A 23,561-nucleotide genomic window follows, 5' to 3' on the forward strand; every position below is an offset into this window, starting at 1 on the left:
GTGCCCGCAGCATTACCCATGTATATTATAGGGATTCGTGTTTACTGACACTTGAACTTCTATTAAGACATAAATCAGACCCCATATAAGAAATAAACCAATTGCAATAATAGAAGAACTGACTCTGGGTTTTGCTGCATTTGTCAGGACAGAAGCAGTTATTGCATTTGCTGCCACCTCAGCACAAGACTGAAGTAAGGTGGTAAGTTGACCTCTCTCATGTGCCAACTCCATTAACACTTGTGCAAATTGAGACCTTTTGTGTAGAGTTTCCAGTCTGTTGATTTCTTTAGTGAGCAGATGGATTTCGGCCCAGTCTGCTCGTCCTTCCATGAGAGGCGGCTCGTAGGAGATATACTGTGTGTGCCGCCCGCAGCCCCGGGGAGACGGTCTCTTGGTTGGGTTTTATTTTACAAATATGAATTTCTGCGGGGACTGGAGTAATATTTTGCAGTTGGGACTCGTTCTCCAGAAGACTGAGGACTATCTAGCTGCTGCCTAAGGATTGATCATTGTGTGGTCCTACACATGATGGGATGGATTGTTGGGTGGAGTTCTATGGAATATGTTGGCGCTATATAAATAAATGAGGATGATGATGATGATGATGATGGAGTAGATAAGGAATTAAAGAGCTACTGGGGAATCTATAGTCTGTAAGGTTGTATGAGGCATTGAACCTTAATCAGACTGTAACATCCTTGTCCTTAGTATGGAGAAGGCACCAGGAGTCAGTCAACAACCGAGATCTCAATGAGGTTTTGGAGAATCCTTGGGGCGCAGAGATTAACGATAATAGAACCTTTAGTAGATCTATCCATGGCGGGTTTGAAGAATTTACTCCATATGGTCTTGAACAATGATTCTTTATAGTCCGTTTCCACTTTATTTAAAATGTTTGTAAAAAATTGATATATTATTTACCTGTGATGGGGAGAGAACCTCCCGTGAGACCTAATATCCGCTGGTTTGGTCACTTGATGAACTTAGATATAGACAAATGAGAACGGGGTCTGCTTCAACCCACCAAAGTAAGTCCGTCAGACCCAGCAGGACGTGTACCTGCGCTGGATGCTGGCGTTGTGTAGATCAGAGAGACGTAATGAATAAGTAGGTAAAGCCTGGTAAAGACAATTTAAAGCTGATTTTTCAAAAAATAAATAACAATGTAAGTGATTGGACCAGTGCACACCGGCGTCATCCATCTCAGACTGGCTGTAGCGCTCACAAGTGATTATACAATATAACCGAGTTCTATGACAGCGCCCATTATGTACTTAGTAAGTTGCTCAGACGCTCACAAGAGGTGTTATGTGTTACTGCACCTGTGTACAAGCTGTGTCCGTCAGCACCCCGAATTCTACTGAGGAACTAATAAGTTTAAATGTTGTTTTTCAATGAAAGGTAGCAGATTTAAGCTGATTGCAGGTACATATGAATAAACCCTTAAGCACGTATTTGTGTGTGTGTGTATATATATATATATATATATATATATATATATGTATAAAGCGTGTGTGTGTGTGTGTCGGATTTGGTGGCGCTATATAAATAAATGATGATGACTGCGACATCTCTGAAAATATTTCAGATTGTCTGTACACTTGCTAAGTGCAAGCTGCGGTATCGCTCTCTGTTATCACCCATTTAATGCTGCTACCACGCTAGTGTTTATCAGCGCTGCAGTGGTGTGCGGTGACGCAGAGATTTCAAGGTGGAGCGCAGTTCAGAGCTGTAGGTTTGAAAGGCTCTCGGAGTCCAGCGTCCTTCACTACCGTTACCGACAAGAAGTTTGATGTTCATAGAGTGAAACAGCTGTGGTTAACCCTATAAAGCCAATACAGACGTATTTCCTATAGTGTTCTATACAGTAACTGTTTGATATAAGGGGACTTTGTTATCAGGACCCTCACTAAATATTGATTTTATATATATATATATATATATATATATATATATATATAATACACCACTGACAGGGAATGTGTTTGCATGCTCTGTTGATGACTCTGATAGCTGCGTTGATGAAAGACAGTCCATCCGCCAGCAGAGCGGATTAGCGGGAGCATTCCTAGTGTAAGGTAGAGAGCTGCCCCTCTGCATACTTCAATGCAGGTGGGGGGATCGCTGTACATCTTAATGACTGGGTGATCAGTGATATGTGCACAGCTGGGCTCTGCTTACACTATATAGTATTATCACTAGGAGAAGAGTTTGTAATATTAGCTGCACAAGTTGGTTATCAGCCACTTTCCTGACAGTTTCTCCAGCTGACCTCTGCATTGAACTTTGCTATTTCTGCAGCCAGAAATATTTGAAAACTGAAGTAACAACTTATTGCTACATTGTGACTTTATAATGTGGACTTCCTGTGTCACCTGACAGAGTATCATCCCTGAACCCTTCTCACAAGTGGATAACAGATAACTTCCTGTCATATGTGCGATGCTCTGTATAATATCGCATTATATGGGCAGATGGGACAGAGCAATGTTCTGCAGATCTCTAGAGAGGTCAGTAATGTAATAATCTGCAGAATATATCACTATGTATCTGTTAGGGGGTAGATGGGACAGAGCAATGTTCTGCAGATCTCTAGAGAGGTCAGTAATGTAATAATCTGCAGAATATATCACTATGTATCTGTCAGGGGTTAGATGGGACAGAGCAATGTTCTGCAGATCTCTAGAGAGGTCAGTAATGTAATAATCTGCAGAATATATCACTATGTATCTGTCAGGGGGTAGATGGGACAGAGCAATGTTCTGCAGATCTCTAGAGAGGTCAGTAATGTAATAATCTGCAGAATATATCACTATGTATCTGTCAGGGGGTAGATGGGACAGAGCAATGTTCTGCAGATCTCTAGAGAGGTCAGTAATGTAATAATCTGCAGAATATATCACTATGTATCTGTCAGGAGGTAGATGGAACAGAGCAATGTTCTGTAGATCTCTAGAGAGGTCAGTAATGTAATAATTTGCAGAATATATCACTATGTATCTGTCAGGGGGTAGATGGAACAGAGCAATGTTCTGCAGATCTCTAGAGAGGTCAGTAATGTAATAATCTGCAGAATATATCACTATGTGTCTGTCAGGGGGTAGATGGAGCAGAGCAATGTTCTGCAGATCTCTAGAGAGGTCAGTAATGTAATAATCTGCAGAATATATCACTATGTATCTGTCAGGGGGTAGATGGAACAGAGCAATGTTCTGCAGATCTCTAGAGAGGTCAATAATATAATCTGGAAATTATCAAAGGGAGTAGACAGGGTGATATTCTCTGAGTGGGATGTTGAGGTTGTACATAATACATGTTTTAATGGAAATCGGTTATAAAAAAGGATCTGAAAGAATATGTTATGAGTCTTTCTTTAGATGTCTATAAGTTGTAAGTTGTACTGTGCAGTTAGTACTAGAGACATTCTCAAGACCCTCCCATGAACACCTGGGACTGAGCCATTCAGAATACTGACTTATTAGGTACATTATAAAGGTGGCAGATTACATGTTGTGATTGGATGCCCCCTCCAGCTACGGAATAAACCTAATTACTGCTTCACAGCGGGAGGTCCGGAAACTTTCTAATATCTGTTACTCACGTCTGCTGAACTGATATTACCTAGTAATATAATCCCATTTATAGTTATGTAAATGCACTGTTCATATATAGAGGTGGAATAAGTGGCAGGTAATAGGCAACCAGTGCAATCCTTACCTCCTTCCATTACTGTTCTGTCACAATGTTATCGTTCTATAGATTGTAAGCTCTAGTGGTCACGACTCTCTCATAATATCTATAATTTGTCTAAACTTTCTTTGTGATATTCAGGAGGCGGTTTTATTTTTCGACGTTGCGTCTCCTGTTTTTGCTTCATGTAGTTTATGACGGAGAATAATGGTGGATGTGACTTGTATAAGAGGCGTCCTCTGTCCTCACAACGCGCCCAGGGCTGCTCTCTGTATTGTGTGTGGCTGTCTCAGCCGGATCGCGACGGAGGAATAACGCAGCACAACAGCCGCGATCAGTGTGTTTGTGCGCCACAGTTCTCACACACCGCGCCTTTAAGGAAAGTAAAGCAAAGAAAATGAGTAACTTTGCACCTGGGCCAAACCATGTTGCATTGGAGGGGGAGGTAAATTTAAAATGTGAGGACAGATTTATAGTTGGGGTAGGACATGTCCTAGATCAACTTTCCATTTCAGTGTAAAAATAAGCTATGAAGTATTTGTGTCCTACATGAAAAAACAGCCAGTATTTATCTTATGTGCAAAATAATAATGTAATTTGCACCCCTTGTATTGTAACATGGTTTGACCCAGGTACAATGTGCCTTTGTCAGTGTCGTCCTTGCCGGCGTGCAGACTCGCAGTTATCAGCCGCTCACAGCGCTGTTATTACATACAGATTAGAAGTCGGTGCTGGTTTTAGATTCATTGACAGTTGGCCGGGACAGATTAGAGATAAACGTTAATCCCTGGAGGTAATAGTGAGGATACGTAGGCAGGACATGGGGGGATACAGCCTGGTCTGTTTGCTACATGTATCCAGCAACGAGGGATGTGTTGAGAGCAGATGTTTGTCTCCGTATCTGACCCACAGAATTTAGGAGTTAGATACAATGTGCTGTATTGTGTCACACCAGACGTAACATCATGCTATAAAAAGGAATATTTATATGTATTTTTTTGTTTAGAGATGCAGGATAATCTCTCTTTTTATTCTTCTAGAATGCCTGCTAGGTCTGCCTCTTTCTCATTTTACTTAGGACATTACTGGTATTCTACAGCAATAGGAAAGGAGGAGACTTTTACAAATGTATTGATACATATTAGAACTTCTAGTAGCCAATATATTCCGCTAATAAATACCCAAAGCTGTGTTGCTGAGCAGAGTAATGTACATGAATTTACTACAGTGATTATACTGATATAACGACTAGGTACGCCACGGTCTATGCCCCTCCTCTGTGGCAGGCTGCCATCTTCGTAGTGATGACAGGAGGGAGGTGCTTCTCTATCTAAACAAGCGGTCAGCGATTGGTCATACACAGGGGCGGGGCCAGTGATGTCACTCAGATGATGGCAGTTTCAGCTTTTTGACCTGGGTGAGATCCTATCCACTGTCAGTAATGGAAAGGGGGAGGTAACAGAGCTGCAGTGCGATGTCAGGGTAACACTGAACAGCGTATTTTACCTTCATGTATCAGTTTTGGGGTTTACTGATACTTTAATGGGTGTTTTGTTTGAGAATTTGTTGTAGAAAGTGTGGCGATGTAATACACAGGTTGGAGATAATGTAGTGTAGGGATCAGGATAGGGATATTAGCGGTGTAGTCCACAACTGTAATAAACATAAAGAGGAAACTACTAAATCTCCAAAATACATGTATATTTCTGTGTTCTCTATATAAAGTTGTAATGGACATAAGGAATAGTCGGTACCTAGAACAACTTTCCAGCAGAAGCCGCCAGGAGCTGTATTATAGAGGTATTGGTTGGATAATGAAAAGTCCAAATCATTGTATCATTTTACAACATTAAATAAAGGTCAGTTTAGATTGTTATTATTATTATTTTGTATTTATAAAGCACCAACATATTACAGTGCTGTACGTCATACGCAGGAGGTCACACTGTTCATCTCCATACACAAGATAACAGAAATCAGGACAAGTTCAGTGTAAGAGGAGCAGAGATTAGGCTGATCTGACTCTTACCTTGATACCTCGGTCTCGGGGGGACGGGCATTAAATACGTCTGAGTACCTGGGCAATTGCATAGTCCATTGACATAAGACCATACTTGCCAACTCTCCAGGAATGTCCGGGAGACTCCCAAAATCCGGGTCAGTCTCACGGACTCCCGGGAGAGCTGGCAAATCTCCCGCATCCCGCTGCCGGCGTCTCAAAATGATGCAATCCGCAGGGAATCGCGTAATTTTTGCCCCCCCGCGACAAAACAAAATTTTTGTCCCTTCCCGCCCTCCAGTCACGCCCCTCTCCCAGAAAGAAGTTGCCCAAAGTAGGCAAGTATGCATAAGACAAGCGAAAGAGTATAACGTGGGCGTACAAATGTATCATACACCATCCCCTTTCCTGAAGACTAATACACACGTATCCTGGATGATAATATTTATATATATATCTGCTATCAGCCCATTTCTATTAAGTGGTTTTCTCGTCATTCACTTGTTACACTGAGTCTCTGATTCATTAAGGCATTCAAAGCGAACGTAGTGTGCGGTTTTTATTTTAAATGCACATAATTCGGGTATTCGCACGTCCGTGTTCAGCAAGGAGCGGATGTGATGATACGTCTGGTAATGAATACGGGTCTAGGTCCGCTCTGCTCTAACAGACACTGCAGGATACGTCCGATACATATGTGGGATATAAAGTCACAGCAGAACGTCAGGGAAAAGAAAAGCCTTTCAATTATTGTCGCCTGTTAGTAATATAATCTTGAATCAGACGCTGCTGCGTGCACTCAGCCTTGCCGCGTCCTTACTGCACACTGACTACATGCATACGCCGTGTCCTCTCCCTGTATCACACATGAAATCGTGGGCTGTAGTAAGAGTCCTTTGTAGATTAATTGATTGTTCTTGCTCTCTCTGGTGTATGTTTGTGGGCACGAGCAGAGCAATTTAACGCAAAATACGACACGTATCGTTATTTACGTTCCTTAATGTATCAGGCCCCAAGTGTCTGGCATTGGAGACCTTTATACCTGTCACCTATATAACCTATACCTATATTATAACAATGACCTGTTATTATTAAGAGGTGAGTCTATGAAGGACCTCTGGTATAATGTGTACATACAGCCAGTTTCCCAGCAGTCAGGCTCACGAAGGGTTACAGGGCTCCGCACACACGTGACATAGGAAACGACAGCTTATGATCACAGTTATTAGTTGAGGGTCAGACCTGGGGGCCGGGTGGCTGACAACTGACGGTTCCGTATTTCCCAGTAGAGCCGGCGCTGCCGACCTGAGTGTCGGAATATTGATGGACTGGATGTCTGAGTCCACTTATTGGGATTTACAGCTGTTACCGCTCCGCAAGTAGACAGCTCGCTGGAGCGCGGGGTGATGACATTATTATGGGAAAGAACCAAGAACATGAACATCTGATTGGTGTGTACTGTGCAGAGCACATATATACGTCCCCACGTGTACATACGTGTTCAGAACATGTATGTGTCAGACATTGAGCAGGATCAGTGAACCTCATCATGAGGCTCGTTTTACAAATCTCATGAACTGATAGATTGTAAGCCTGCGGGCCGAGCCATCTTACCTCTCTGTCTGTACTACCCAGTATTGTTTTATTACTATGTTTCTTCCCACTTGTAATGTGCTACAGAACCTGCAGGCGCTATATAAATTAATGTTGATGATGATGATGAACTGATAATCCCTGATACCTGCGTCCATGTGTCACCATACCGAGGGGAGCGGGATATCTCAGGGTCCCAATCTAGTGCTGACCCCTCCCCGGCATTAACTGAGCGGCGACCTCCCTGGGACGGACCCTGATGAGGGAATAAGGGCTGAGTTTCGGTAAAGGTTGCAGGTAACAGCTCACACTGTGATTCTGGGGAAATACTGAATTTAGTTGCACCTGAAATAGATGAGAAGTATGAGAAATATTTAACACTGAATAACAGGATCTCCCACATAATGAGACGCGGTATAACAAGGTGGTTTCACCAAATGTTCTCACTGCTTTTGGGTAGATCCTGGGATCCAGTGCTGGCTGGGTCTTCAGTTTCTCTGGCAAAAGTCCTCTAGATATAACTGTTATGGAGTGACCTGGCATTAGGCAGGTTCGGATACTTAGTCCATAGACCTGGGTCATCCTGTGGACAGTAGTAATCCCCAATCTCAGATTCTCCTTTGATCTCACAGGGGTGCCTCGGCCAGGGCCAGTGGTAAGCAAGGTGGGGGACTACTTGGTAATTATTTTGGCTTAATGGTGCCTTGAACTGAAAAAGTTTGGAATCCACTGCAATAACCTCTAGCCAATCAAAGCATCCTATTGTTATCAGCAGCACAGAGTATGTCAGGAGTGGGGTGACCAATACAGGTCAGTATGTGATAGGGGCAATATTGTGATGTGAGGAGGGGATCTTGCACCTCTGCGCCGACGATGAGCTGATTGATTCTTCATGGATTGTGCAGATATTAAAGTGTTTTGTGCACGCATTTAAAAAAAAAAATGTTACTTTGGTACAGAAGAAGTTGTATTATATCTGCTGTGTTATAGGGGGCCTGGTAGGAGGTGCATTATTCTCTACATAAACAAATGTTTACTTGGTTGTGCGTGTCTATGTGTGTGTGCATGTGCATGTGTGTGAGTGTGTGTGCGTGTCTGTGGGTGTGCGCATGTGTCTGTGTGCATGTGTGTGCACGTGGGTGTGCGCATGTGTGTCTGTGCGTGTGTCCACGTGTGCATGTGCGTGCGCCTGCTGTAAACCTGCCGCACACGCTGTAGATGCAGAGCTGGAAACATCTTGAGATATGACTCAGCATAGAGGCTGGAATACGCTATTTTTACGTGCACATTTTTGGGCCATAAATTATGCGTTGGCCTCGGGCGCTCTGTGTACAACACGATGTTGGATATAGAACCTATTCTCCCCCCAGATACCTTGCTACATATGATTCTGCTATGTCATGTTGTCCTAGTCAGCTGTGATAAACCTGATATAACTGCACTCTCTCCGTAACGACCATCGCTGCTCCGCTGTGCCGTGAAGAGATTTGTTTTTGTTATTTTTACCCTCCGTCCTGCACGTGTTGTGCGGTGTTAAATATAGACAGAGCCCTGGACTATATATGGCGCATATCGTCTAGCCGGGCGCAGGACATTGCCTGCATTCAGATAATATTGGGCTGTGTGTTTTCAATCTGTCAGTACTTTTACCTAGAGTATAATATGACTGTTTATCCTGTCTGGGTCTCGGATACCGTGCGCTGGATAAACACGCCACTTGGCACGGCCACTCTTTCTTGGAAACAGAGAGAAAGTGAGAGGTGCCATAGAAACGCATTTAAATGGCGGCTGATAACAAAAGGTCCTTGTTTCCCTCGCTCACCTACACGTCTTAAGAGCTTTTTGCATCTTAAAGTCAGAATTCCAAATATTTCTCATGTCCTATAGATTTCAGCCGTTACCCGATCACTTGTCCGCTGTAAGAGGTTGTTTTGTGCTCAGTGAAAAACAAATAATGCTGATGTTTGTTCATGTTTGTGACATACGGGGCCCTTTGTTCTCAATCATTATCTATTCTTCTCAGTTGTTCATGTCACCGGCCCAACCTTTATTCACCAGAATGCAGTCTGAGTGGAATTACTGAGGCAGGAGGTACAAGTGCCTCAGCGATGTCACAGGTTCCTTGTGAATTAATAGGCTCACGTGATAATTTGTCATATAGGGGATATTGACCTATTGCTGAGTATTGGTGATTATTCAGGATAATATATTGAGGCAAGAGTCCCTAACAGTGTTAATAATGAAATCCGTATTAAGGTTCTTATATAAAGTCATTGTTGCGATATAGAGACATAGGAATAATGATGTTTTGCTTCTGTTTGTTACTCATAATATCCACAGCAGTCACCATGTTACATGTTACTGCCGTGTTCAGTGTGATAAAGGGATTATTAAGGAGAGCAAAGCCAAAAAATGAGTAACTTTGCACCTGGGCAAAACCATGTTACATTGGAGGGGGAGGTAAATTTAAAATGTGAGGAGAGATTGATATTTGGGGTAGGACATGTCCTAGATCAACTTTATATTTCAGTATAAAAATAAAGCTATCAAGTATTTGTGTACTAGATGTGAAAACAGCCAATATTTAATTTATGTGCAAAATAATAACTTATGTGCACCCCTTGTATTGTAACATGGTTTGTCCCGGAGAACATTTACTCCTTTATCTGCCTTACTGTCCTTAATGAATCAGGCCCTATGTGTTTTACTTCACTGAGTGACAGGTAATATAAATGTGATTCTATATCTGGTAATAGTGACCGTTTTAAAGACTATTTCTGGTGGTGGCAATTTGAGCTTACAGTGTAATATTACATAACCTGAGCTTCATCATATTAAAGATCACTGGATTGTGAGATATCATCTACTCCCATATGTACATGTATGAGCTGTGTGTGTACGTGTGCCCTGTATGATCCGGCAGTGTTAGCGTGTGCCTTGTATGATCTGGGTTTTAGTAATGTGTGCCATGTATGTTCTGGGAGTGGCAATGTCGTATCGGGGCCTACCTGCGTAATGGGAGGAGTTACCACCCTGGTGTGGCCATACCCCTTTTGGTGGCTGGGGAAGGGACCCCAAGGAGTTGCTGTACTGGACATCCTTGGTGACGTGCACCTATGTGAGCTGGGATTGGCTCTGTTAATGTCCCATGTGACGCGTGCTGTTGTGTTACAATAGTGCCCCCTAGGCAGTTATACTACAGACTACAGCATTACATAGTGAGCGGCCTGATCACTGCCCCCTAGTGGGCTCCCGTATAACAACAGGTAGTCAGCGACTGACAGGCTCACACGGTGTACGATAATCATTATACAGAGAAGATTGTCTGTTATCTCTCAGATTACAGTGAAGAAGACGAGTGTGACATTATCGTCACCTCTCTCCTGGGCCCCGCGCTATAAAGTGACAAGTGACTGGAGATGGGGCCCGGGATATTACGGCCACTTGTACACTGTGCTATTATAACAGTTTGCAAACCTTGTATAAACTCAGTCAGCGGTTGTATAATTGGTTATTCAATCCCGACCCTTGTTCACAGCTCGCAGCCAGCAGCACTGAGACCAGTTGCCAATTTGAGTGAATGTAATGACTGTACTCGGTCAGGGCTGGTTGTGGAGCCAGTCCTTTTCCTGTCGGCTGCCTTCCACCATGTCTGGGACTGGCTGGGTGACAGTAGGCTTTTGTTGTAACCAGCTCCCTCCTTTACGGAATGTCTAACAGCTACACAAATAGGGGGAAATGGAGGGTTAGCTCTGACACAGCGAACGATGAGGACGGTGGAAACAAGGAGCAATAGGTGGCAGAGCCTTGTGAATAAACAGTGTTTATCACTGGTGAGCTCACGGTGGATTCCCTGAACGCAGAGCCCGTCGCTTTCTCTTCTAAGTCAATATCAGGGCAGATATTTCCCGCTCACATTTTCCGGCATATTGTAGAATTTATCTGGTGTGAGGTTACCGAACCCTAACGTCAGTCAGGAAAGTTTGACTGGTCCTTCGCGGTCGACGCAGCCTTCTGCGCCCACGTTTCTGGCTGCCGTCCTTCTCCAAAACAAAGGTCTGAGTACTCCAAGTTCCCGTTAAACACAAGAGGAAAATACCCAAAGTCTTCTATTAACCTTAATGCTCATGTTATCCAGAAGCTGCCAACGAGCGGAGCGTAATTGGAACCAAACTCCCGTGTGGAAAAAATGTGGCGTCAAAACGAAAACAAAACAAGAATAAACCCCTCAAATAAAAGAAAACGTTATTTTAATGCAGTTCTAATATTCTTATAAAGTGAAAGTGAAACCAGGACCGAAATAAATGGGCTCATTCTACAGTATCTTTACGTTGTAATATTACAGAGGCGTCTGACCTTTTTGTTGTAGTGTTTTGGTGTTTACTTGTGTCATCCTGTTGTGTTTGCAGTTGTAGTTTGTGGTGTTGTCAGAGTAAAGATACGTGTGTAAATAACGCTGACTGTACAGCTCTGTCCTGGGTGATTCGCAGCCTTGTGCAAACAATTAATAAATTACAAATTAAGCTGGACAAATGTTATAGGCCTAGTGGAGGGACACATTGGAGAGATCCTGTTATTTGGCGGAGGGGCGGGATGACGACCAATCACTAGGGTTGGTCAATGGCCCTAATCACATTATTGTCATCATCTAATGGGAGAGATAAATATTCCATCTGGTTTTTACAGTTTTTGGTGCTGGGTGAAAAATTGGACAGGACGGAACACTTTGGTATAATTTGGCAGTAAAATCGCTTGTTGCTGCGGTTATCCCAGAAATCTCTATCCATGAGATTCCTGAACTGAAATTTCACATTTGATGGCGTTAGGAATGAAGCCAGGGGCATGCTGGGAGAACCAGTATATCTAAAAGAATTTTTGTTTTATATTTTACTGACCAAACCAAAAGTTTCTAACAAATGTGAAGGTTTTTTTTTCAGTAGTGCAAATGGTAACCTGACTAATAAGTCCTTTCACTTTCAGATACATCGCTCCAATACGTAAATCATGGAAATGGAAAACTGATTTATCTTAAGGGAAAACAAATCATTTAAATTCTAAGATTAAGAGTAATGTTTACCTTACCCTGTGCTCTGTATATAACGTCCCTGTCTTTAATATACCTACTTTTTTTTGCTCACGTGTTTTGGATCAAATTCACATTTATTTTTATTTGTTTAAGATGATAGGAAAAATAATTAGTTTGAGAGGTTTTTTTTATTTAAAAACAAACAGACTTAAATTATTTATTTTTTGTTTTAACAAAAAAAGCTGGATTTGGAAACATTAAGATTTGGAAGAGGTGAATGAGTTTCATGTTAACTGAAAGCCGTACTTTTTCCAACGCTTTTAATAACTGCAATTCTGGGGAATTTGGCCCTAATGATTTTTTATTGTTTTACTTTACAGTACAGAGGCCAGGTCATGCTGGCACTTGTAGTTCCACAAAAGCTGGAGAGACGCAGGTTGCCTAACCCTGCTGCAGACTGTTACATGAGATGATTTATTTTATTGCACGAATGAGAAATGTTTCTCTGGACTTCAATAGATTAATTATCACAATTAGAGCAACATAAATGTAGATGTAGAAGGAGGAGGGGGGGCAGCAATATTCCTGATTATAGGTCAGCTATTGGCAGAGGGGGGCTTGGCATGAAAGTTCAGGTGACCTATAGGAACCCGGAGAGGGGAAAACAGTTGAAGAGTGAAGATTTCTCCATTATTTGATGTTAGAGAGAATGGATCACAACCAACGTACTCTGATAAGACGGGAGGGGGGGGTGTTTAAATCCGCTATTAATGTCATACAGGTTCTGCTCTGTGCTCCCCTCAGTCTGACCTCTGTGACCAGACCGCTGCCAGCCTTGGCAGGACACGAGTGGCATCTTGCCTGGCATCCCCTGAGGCCTGTGGGTGAGGTTAGATGACCACAAACAGGGGTAATAGCGGTCGTCTGGCTGCATTTCCGGATGTGCCCCATAGTAATCTGATCATTAGTGTCCATCGCGCTTGTTTTGGGTCCTCACACATTGTGATTCTGGGCTAAGGGCTAAATCATATCAATCAATCAATCAATCACTGTCGTCTTGTCTAGTAGATGTTAATAGTTTCAGGATTCCTGGATGTAAGAGCAGAACTCGGATCTGTGAGATCAATGTTTTCTCCTCATATATCAGACCATGTAATAATCAGTGAGACCAGGGGATTATACAGTTTATATCTCTTATATCGGACCATGTAATAATCAGTGTGTATAGAGAGTTATACAGTCTTTTATCGGACCATGTAATAATCAGTGTGTACAGGGAGTTATACAATTTATATCTCTTATATCAGACCATGTAATAATCAGTGTGTACAGGGAGTTATACAGTCTTATATCTCATATATCGGACCATGTAATAATCAGTGTGTACAGAGAGTTATACAGTCTTATATCGGACCATGTAATAATCAGTATGTACAGAGAGTTATACAGTCTTATATCGGACCATGTAATAATCAGTGTGTACAGGGAATTATACAGTTTATATCTCTTATATCGGACCATGTTATAATCAGTGTGTACAGGGAATTATACAGTTTATATCTCTTATATCAGACCATGTAATAATCAGTGTGTACAGAGTTATACAGTCTTATATCGGACCATGTAATAATCAGTGTGTACAGGGAATTATACAGTTTATATCTCTTATATCAGACCATGTAATAATCAGTGTGTACAGAGAGTTATACAGTCTTATATCGGACCATGTAATAATCAGTGTGTACAGGGAATTATACAGTTTATATCTCATATATCGGACCATGTAATAATCAGTGTGTACAGAGAGTTATACAGTCTTATATCGGACCATGTAATAATCAGTATGTACAGAGAGTTATACAGTCTTATATCGGACCATGTAATAATCAGTGTGTACAGGGAATTATACAGTTTATATCTCTTATATCGGACCATGTTATAATCAGTGTGTACAGGGAGTTATACAGTCTTATATCGGACCATGTAATAATCAGTGATACCAGGGGATTATACAGTTTATATCTCTTATATCGGACCATGTAATAATCAGTGTGTACAGGGAGTTATACAATGAGGGAGGGTTAGATACATACTATACAGGTGAACAGGCATTATCTGTGCATTCAGCTATAAATACCTTTTCAATTATTAACCTATGTTCTCACTGCCGCCTTAACAAACATATGTACAGAGTGTTTGAAACAGTAATTTTTCGTTCTCTCAGGACTGGGATCCATTGTCCGAATATTTAGTTATTTGTGCAGTCACATTGCTATATTCTGAAACGTACAAATCCCAGTAACTAACCAGTAAAACCAGCGTTACCACCAGTGCGATGCTCCGCAGCAGGCAAATCCGGAGAGTCACAAGAACTCCGTGTTTATAGGTCTTAATCAGCTCTGTGCTGCCGGAATGATGGTTACAAAGGAAGCACCAGGCCCCTTTCTTACCATAGGCCCGCAAAGTAAATAAAATGTGGAGAGTGCTCTCAATATAAATTAGATCTAAAATTATAGATAAGTTAGGACCCGGGGGGGGGGGGGGTGATATTTGTCTTCTATTCCATGTATCCATTAAGACCAGCTGGTACAGTTTAATAGTCTCACACAGGGCCGTAACTAGGGCTGTGCGACAGGGGCGATCGCCCAGGGCGCAACGCTGAAGGGGGGCGCAATTTTGGAATATTTTAAGTTCATTTGGTTAAAATTGAGTGCTAGGGGGGCGGCATTTGCCTTTCTCGCCCCAGGCTCTGGAATTATAAGTTACGGCTCTGGTCTCACATACTTTCAGTTCGTGAACCAGGCTGCAGCTGCCATACTGCCCTAGTGGGCATTTGCCTAAGGCAGCCCCGCTCAGGGGGCAAGCAGAAAACAGCCCCCAGTTTCTGATGGGGAGGGTTCCACTCTTGGTTTTGAGAACACGGCCCGAATTTTGAGCCCACGGTTGGATGGCGTTTGCTTGTCGGAAATGTTGCCTTTAAATTGCCAATAAAAGAGGAGGAGTCTGACTTTTAGTAGGAGGACGCTCCCCATCATGGGCGAGTAGTGTCCCGTTCACACTGCGGAAGCAGATTGAGGCGAGTGGGCGACACAAAATCTTCTGCTAGAGATCCTGCAGGTTGTATTGAGACTTTATCCGTTCAGTAATATGCAGATTCAATGTCCTCAAACTGCTCCTTGTGCAATATTGTTAAGTGGAATAATTACATTAGTGAAATCCAATGTATCGCTTAGCTGTACCCAGGATTTATCTGCATTCTATACCTGCTGGTAAGAACCAGGCACCTTTATTAGAATATTCTCGGCCTTTCATCAGACGCAGCCCGGTAACCCGAAACATCATTACCCCAGACAGGTCACCCGGTTACTGGGTCTGCAATGAAAGTCTCCTGTACATTAAGAATTGCACAGACCCATCACACCATGGTCACGTGGAATCCAGCGCTCTATGGGTATTGTAAGGTTACAGCTGATTGTAACCAGGGCAACATTGTTTTTTTTTATTATTTTAAGTATAATAATGAAAAGTATGTACAGGAAACATAGGAGCAAGTTTAAATTGTGTCGACCTCAGATGCTGCAAATTATTTATCTGTTAGATTTCAGTCCATCTGCTAAATCCTAAATCCACACACCGGACACACCAACCGGCACGGACTACCGATGCTGGATTGTGTTTTTGTGGTTGTGTAACTCTGTCTCTGTGTATCTCCATTGCCATCTGTATACAGGAATGTTCTGTGCAGCCCTAATTGTGTAACGTTGTGTTGGTTCGTTCTTCTGTAATAAATGACTTGTTTTTATCTGTGACGCATTTCACCTACTTAGAGTCATTCGCTCCCATTATTTGTTTATTGTTGTTCTATCTTTAACTTTGGCATTGCAATATTATAATATCCCATTTAACAAATTAGTCAGAGGTGTTTGTAATATGTAAAACATCAAAATGTAAATAGGAGCTGCATGTAGGTGAAATGCGTCATTTAGGAAAGGGCGATGTGTAACAAAAAATAACCATACCGCTAGTGTTGCGAGTACCACTGGGTAAATAAAGGAATATACATATGGCTATTGCAAACCTATTCTAGTCCTAAGCTTGTAGGACTATATTTGTATGTTTTTTCTGGTGGTGGTGCTTTTGCTGGCTATATAATGTTTTTCTTAGCTTCTTCTAAAATGTAAAAGCAACAACACCCTGGGGCTACCTGAGTGCGTATGTGCTATGAATATACGTCACATTATGTGGTATGAACAACATAACAAAACAATGAAAAAACCTGAAATGATGGACCCGATTCATTAAGGAAAGTAAAAAAAGGAGTAACTTTGCACCTGGGCAAAACCATGTTGCTCTGGCGGGGGAGGTAAATGTAAAATGTGGGGACAAATTTATAGTTGGGGCAGGGCATGTCCTAGATCAACTTTAAATTTCAAATAAAGCTATCAAATATTTGTGTGCTACATGATAAAACAGACAGTATTTTCCTTATGTGCAAAATAATAAACTAGTTTGCACCCATTGTATTGTAACATGGTTTGTCCCAGAGCAAATTTACTCCTTTTTTTGCCTTACTTTCCTTTATGAATCAGACCCCCTGTATGAGATTTGGTCTGTTTGTGCTCTTACAATAATTTGAGGATCATGGGAAGTTGCCTCCTAAGCTCACGCTTCAGTTTTACATAAAAACAGGTGTTATTAATATCTACAGTTCTGTTGATTAATTTTACTAATAAAAGATTACTGCTCTCGCTGGTTTTATTTCATATTAGCTGATGGGTTAATAAGACCCTTCTTAGTGAGGTAGAATTACAACGTGACTGATGTCTTATTACCCTGGGGAGTTCACCGAGGTCAGGGGGGGCTTTGTGGGGGTTAAACACTGAGGTGCCACCTCCCCTGCTGTGCACCACTTGTTGGTACAGTACTCAGGAATGTTACACCATGGTTCCAAAATATTTCTCTTTTTTCAGATCCCAATACCTAACAATGTATTATAGCAAAGTCTTATTTATTATTTTGTGGGTTCAGAGTTTCCTACATAAATGAATGCAGTCTCCCTGAGGCCCCTCACCCACATAACTGAATGCCCACTCCCTGAAGCCCCTCGCCCACATAACTGAGTGCCCCCCACATTGCAGCCCTCACCCACATAACTGAGTGCTCACTCCCTGAAGCCCCTCACCCACATAACTGAGTGCCCACTCCCTGAAGCCCCTCACCCACATAACTGAGTGCCCCCCACATTGCAGCCCTCACCCACATAACTGAGTGCCCACTCCCTGAAGCCCCTCACCCACATAACTGAGTGCCCACTCCCTGAAGCCCCTCACCCACATAACTGAGTGCCCCCCACATTGCAGCCCTCACCCACATAACCGAGTGCCCACTCCCTGAAGCCCCTCACCCACATAGCTGAATGCCCACTCCCTGAAGCCCCTCGCCCACATAACTGAGTGCCCCCCACATTGCAGCCCTCACCCACATAACTGAGTGCCCACTACCTGAAGCCCCTCACCCACATAACTGAGTGCCCACTCCCTGAAGCCCCTCGCCCACATAACTGAGTGCCCACTCCCTGAAGCCCCTCACCCACATAACTGAGTGCCCACTCCCTGAAGCCCCTCACCCACATAACTGAGTGCCCACTCCCTGAAGCCCCCCACATTGCAGCCCTCATCCACATAAATGACCCACATCTTAGTGCATGGGGAAATACTCCCATTATCTCAGGAACAACCACACATAAGCTCTGCACTGACCTGGGGGGAGACCATGTGCCCCCCACCATTTCACTTGTCGCTGTATTACAAGCCCCGGTCATTGTTCGCAGGCTCCGGGCACCTGTTGGAGAGACAAGGAGACAGCTGTCACAAGGGGGTTAAATAATCTGCAGTGTGTTGTCAGTGCAGCTGTAGAGGGACATGAGCAGCAGTACAGAAGGTAGAGGCCTCCCCATACCCCCCACCCCTCCCCTCCCCCTTTCCATCAGCCATGGGCTCCTCTTCCTGCTGACAGGAGCACATTGGCAACTCCAGGCAAAGTTGCAGGAATGTCAGACGACGAGCGGAGCGGGCGGCCGCGTGTGATCCTCAGAGAAGCGCAGCGCACGTCCATCCAGGCGCAGCGCTCATCCATCCAGGCGGCGCAAGTGTTGGATTTCCTGCAGAGTAAAGATTTCTTCCTTCTCTATCTATGTCATTATTCTGCCCGGCCGACAGTAAGCAAATGTTGTGTGTCTGTGTGGTGTCCTGGCAGGGGGTACAGAGTCTGTGCAGAGTTCCCGAAGTTCTTGTATCTGAGCGTAAAACTCGGATTTCAGCCCACATGGGGGTGATCTACGGGTGACAGCTGTCATCTGCCAAATGGGGAAAGTCTTATTCCTGTTGTGCAGCTGCCAGAAAGAGTTTCCGAGCGGATATTTACATTGTTACTGTATTGTTACTGTATTGTTACTGTATCACTGCGGTGACCGGGACTTCAGAAACTCCGCACGTTTTGTACTGAGGTATTTTTAAATCTCCCACATTTGGGAGGAATCGGGGTCAGCAGAAAATATAAATAAACCTGTTTTTTTTTCTGTGATTTTATTTGAAAATCTGTGAATCTGAAATGTGGTGTTTGCAGTGTTACATGTAGAGGGTTGTTGTATCTGCCCCTACCCCCTTGTATACCCCACCTCTATGTGTTAGCTCTGCCCCCTGTATACCAGCCCTACCCTCTTGTATGCCAGCTTTACCCCAACTCTATATGTCAGCTCTGCCCCCCTGTATGCCAGTTCTGCCCACCTCTTTGTGTCAGCTGTGCCCCCTTTTATACCAGATCTGCCCCATGTATACCAGATTTGCCCCCCTGTATAGCAGCACTGCCCCCTGTATGCCAGCCTGACCTTCTTGTATGCCAGCTCTGCCCCCCTGTATGACGGCTCTGCCCCAACTCTTTGTGTCAGCTCTGCCCCCTTATATACCAGATCTGCCCCCCTGTATACCAACCAGGGCCGTAACTAGGGCTGTGCGATAGGGGTGACCGCCCAGGGCGCAACGCGAAAGGGGGGTGCAATTTAGGAATATTTTAGGTTAATTTGGTTAGAATTGAGGGCTAGGGGGGCGGCATTTTGTCTTTCTTGCCCTGGGCGCTAGAATTCTAAGTTACGGCTCTGATACCAACCCTGTCCCCCTGTATACCAGCCCTGCCCCCTGTATACCAGATCTGCCCCCTGTATACCAGATCTGCCCCCTGTATACCAGCCCTGCCCACTGTATACCAGCCCTGCCCCCTATATACCAGATCTGCCCCCTGTATACCAGCCCTGCCCCCTGTATACCAGATCTGCCCCCTGTATACCAGCCCTGCCCACTGTATACCAGATCTGCCCCCTGTATACCAGCCCTGCCCCCTGTATACCAGATCTGCCCCCTGTATACCAGCCCTGCCCACTGTATACCAGATCTTCCCCCTGTATACCAGACCTGCCCCCTGTATACCAGATCTGCCCTCAGTGTGTGGCTATGGCATAATGTTGACACCTCTCCCACTGTTGCCCCCCTGTATGCCAGCTCTGCTTCCCTGTATGTCAGAATGTTGGCATTTCCCACCCTATGACCCCACGCTGCCCCCCTGTATGCCAGTTCTGTGTGGCAGAATGTTGGCGTTTCTCTCCCGGTCACATTATTCCAGATGATGGACTCAGACGTGCAGGAAGTGAGCGCTGCCAGCGGGCACATAACAATACTTGGCTGTATAGGACAGACATTCACCACTGGGTAATGCCATGGGCACTGATGCAGGAAGCATATGTGAGGAGCAGAATACTGGGTGACGGGGGCAGTTATACGCCGGGTACATTGTGCAGCAAAAAGGACTTAACCAGTGCAGTGCTGGACAGCTGTGTCCTATATAACTAAACCTCACATTAGTATCTGTCAATCATGTGACGAATGTCTGGAGTACATGTGACCTTGTTGTACCCTCTTAATCCTCAATTCCTGCACCCCCTTACCTCCTAGTCCTCATGTCCTGCAACCCATTACCTCCTAATCCTCATGTCCTGCACCCCCTTACCTCCTAATCCTCATATCCTGCACCCCATTACCTCCTAGTCCTCATGTCCTGCACCCCCTTATCTCCTAATCCTCATGTCCTGGACCCCCTAACTGCCTAATCCTCATGTCCTGCACCCCATTACCTCCTAATCCTCATGTCCTGGACCCCCTAACTGCCTAATCCTCATGTCCTGCACCCCCTTACCTCCTAATCCTCATGTCCTGCACCCCCTAACCTCCTAATCCTCATGTCCTGGACCCCCTAACTGCCTAATCCTCATGTCCTGCACCCCCTTATCTCCTAATCCTCATGTCCTGGACCCCCTTACCTCCTAGTCCTCATGTCCTGCACCCCCTAACTGCCTAATCCTCATGTCCTGCACCCCCTTACCTCCTAATCCTCATGTCCTGCACCCCCTAACCTCCAATCCTCATGTCCTGGACCCCCTAACTGCCTAATCCTCATGTCCTGCACCCCCTAACTGCCTAATCCTCATGTCCTGCACCCCCTAACTGCCTAATCCTCATGTCCTGCACCCCCTAACCTCCAATCCTCATGTCCTGGACCCCCTAACTGCCTAATCCTCATGTCCTGGACCCCATTACCTCCTAATTCTCATGTCCTGCACCCCCTAACTGCCTAATCCTCATGTCCTGCACCCCCTAACTGCCTAATCCTCATGTCCTGCACCCCCTTACCTCCTAATCCTCATGTCCTGCACCCCCTTACCTCCTAGTCCTCATGTCCTGCACCCCATTACCTCCTAATCCTCATGTCCTGCACCCCCTTACCTCCTAATCCTCATGTCCTGCACCCCATTACCTCCTAATCCTCATGTCCTGCACCCCATTACCTCCTAATTCTCATGTCCTGCACCCCCTAACTGCCTAATCCTCATGTCCTGCACCCCCTTATCTCCTAATCCTCATGTCCTGGACCCCCTAACTGCCTAATCCTCATGTCCTGCACCCCCTTACCTCCTAGTCCTCATGTCCTGCACCCCCTAACTGCCTAATCCTCATGTCCTGCACCCCCTTACCTCCTAATCCTCATGTCCTGCACCCCCTTACCTCCTAATCCTCATGTCCTGCACCCCATTACCTCCTAATTCTCATGTCCTGCACCCCATTACCTCCTAATTCTCATGTCCTGCACCCCCTAACTGCCTAATCCTCATGTCCTGCACCCCATTACCTCCTAATCCTCATGTCCTGGACCCCCTAACTGCCTAATCCTCATGTCCTGCACCCCATTACCTCCTAATCCTCATGTCCTGGACCCCCTAACTGCCTAATCCTCATGTCCTGCACCCCCTTACCTCCTAATCCTCATGTCCTGCACCCCCTAACCTCCTAATCCTCATGTCCTGGACCCCCTAACTGCCTAATCCTCATGTCCTGCACCCCCTTATCTCCTAATCCTCATGTCCTGGACCCCCTTACCTCCTAGTCCTCATGTCCTGCACCCCATTACCTCCTAATCCTCATGTCCTGCACCCCCTTACCTCCTAATCCTCATGTCCTGCACCCCATTACCTCCTAATCCTCATGTCCTGCACCCCATTACCTCCTAATTCTCATGTCCTGCACCCCCTAACTGCCTAATCCTCATGTCCTGCACCCCCTTATCTCCTAATCCTCATGTCCTGGACCCCCTAACTGCCTAATCCTCATGTCCTGCACCCCCTTACCTCCTAGTCCTCATGTCCTGCACCCCCTAACTGCCTAATCCTCATGTCCTGCACCCCCTTACCTCCTAATCCTCATGTCCTGCACCCCCTTACCTCCTAATCCTCATGTCCTGCACCCCATTACCTCCTAATTCTCATGTCCTGCACCCCATTACCTCCTAATTCTCATGTCCTGCACCCCCTAACTGCCTAATCCTCATGTCCTGCACCCCCTTACCTCCTAATCCTCATGTCCTGCACCCCCTTACCTCCTAATCCTCATGTCCTGCACCCCATTACCTCCTAATCCTCATGTCCTGCACCCCATTACCTCCTAATTCTCATGTCCTGCACCCCCTTATCTCCTAATCCTCATGTCCTGGACCCCCTAACTGCCTAATCCTCATGTCCTGCACCCCCTTACCTCCTAGTCCTCATGTCCTGCACCCCCTAACTGCCTAATCCTCATGTCCTGCACCCCCTTACCTCCTAATCCTCATGTCCTGCACCCCCTTACCTCCTAATCCTCATGTCTTGGACCCCCTAACTGCCTAATCCTCATGTCCTGGACCCCCTTACCTCCTAGTCCTCATGTACTGCACCCCCTAACTGCCTAATCCTCATGTCCTGGACCCCCTTACCTCCTAATCCTCATGTCCTGCACCCCCTTATCTCTTAATCCTCATGTCCTGCACCCCCTAAACTCTTAATCCTCATGTTGTGCACCTCCTTACCTCCTAATCCTCATGTCCTGCACCCCCTTACCGCCTAATCCTCATGTCCTGCACCCCCTTATCTCCTAATCCTCATGTCCTGCACCCCCTTACCTCCTAATCCTCATGTCCTGCACCCCCTTATCTCCTAATCCTCATGTTCTGCACCCCCTTACCTCCTAATCCTCATGTCTTGCACCCCCTAAACTCTTAATCCTCATGTCCTGCACCCCCTTACCTCCTAGTCCTCATGTCCTGCACCCCCTAACTGCCTAATCCTCATGTCCTGCACCCCCTTACCTCCTAGTCCTCATGTCCTGCACCCCCTTACCGCCTAATCCTCATGTTGTGCACCCCCTTATCTCCTAATCCTCATGTCCTGCACCCCCTTACCGCCTAATCCTCATGTTGTGCACCCCCTTATCTCCTAATCCTCATGTCCTGCACCCCCTTACCTCCTAGTCCTCATGTCCTGCACCCCCTAAACTCTTATTCCTCATGTCCTGCACCCCCTTACCCCCTAATCCTCATGTCCTGCACCCCCTTATCTCCTATCCTCATGTCGTGCACCCCGTTACCTCCTAATCCTCAATTCCTACATCTCCTATACTTCCTTTCTACAACTCTCTGCACTGTCCCTCTCTACTGTCTGTGCTCTCTTTCTATATATATTTTTCTCTGCTGTCTCTTTATCTAACAATTTCTCTCTCTAAAACTTTAAGTCTATTCTCTCTTTATCCACCTCCCTGTCTCAATTCATTTCTCTCTAACTACAGCTGTTTCTATCATCACCTCTCTCTGACTTATTCTGCCTGTGTCTCTTCTCTC

The 23,561-nt window shown here is 44.9% G+C and overlaps 1 protein-coding gene across 7 annotated transcripts in view; it reads left to right on the forward strand.

The window, feature by feature from the left end:
• The window catches only part of SOX5 (SRY-box transcription factor 5), a 176,748-nt gene that overhangs the window by 68,885 nt on the left and 84,302 nt on the right, over window positions 1–23,561 (forward strand). Inside the window, exon 1 of one of the 7 annotated variants that reach the window (XM_075210770.1) lies at window positions 18,363–18,528. The exons of the other annotated variants lie outside the window; for them this stretch is intronic. Coding sequence (XP_075066871.1) covers window positions 18,504–18,528 — 25 coding nt within the window. The 5' untranslated portion in view covers window positions 18,363–18,503. Of the gene's footprint in view, window positions 1–18,362; window positions 18,529–23,561 lie in introns of those variants that run through there. 7 annotated transcript variants of the gene reach the window in all.

Source organism: Mixophyes fleayi, chromosome 4 (assembly GCF_038048845.1).
Source record: "Mixophyes fleayi isolate aMixFle1 chromosome 4, aMixFle1.hap1, whole genome shotgun sequence".
Classification (NCBI taxonomy): Eukaryota; Metazoa; Chordata; class Amphibia; order Anura; family Limnodynastidae; genus Mixophyes; species Mixophyes fleayi.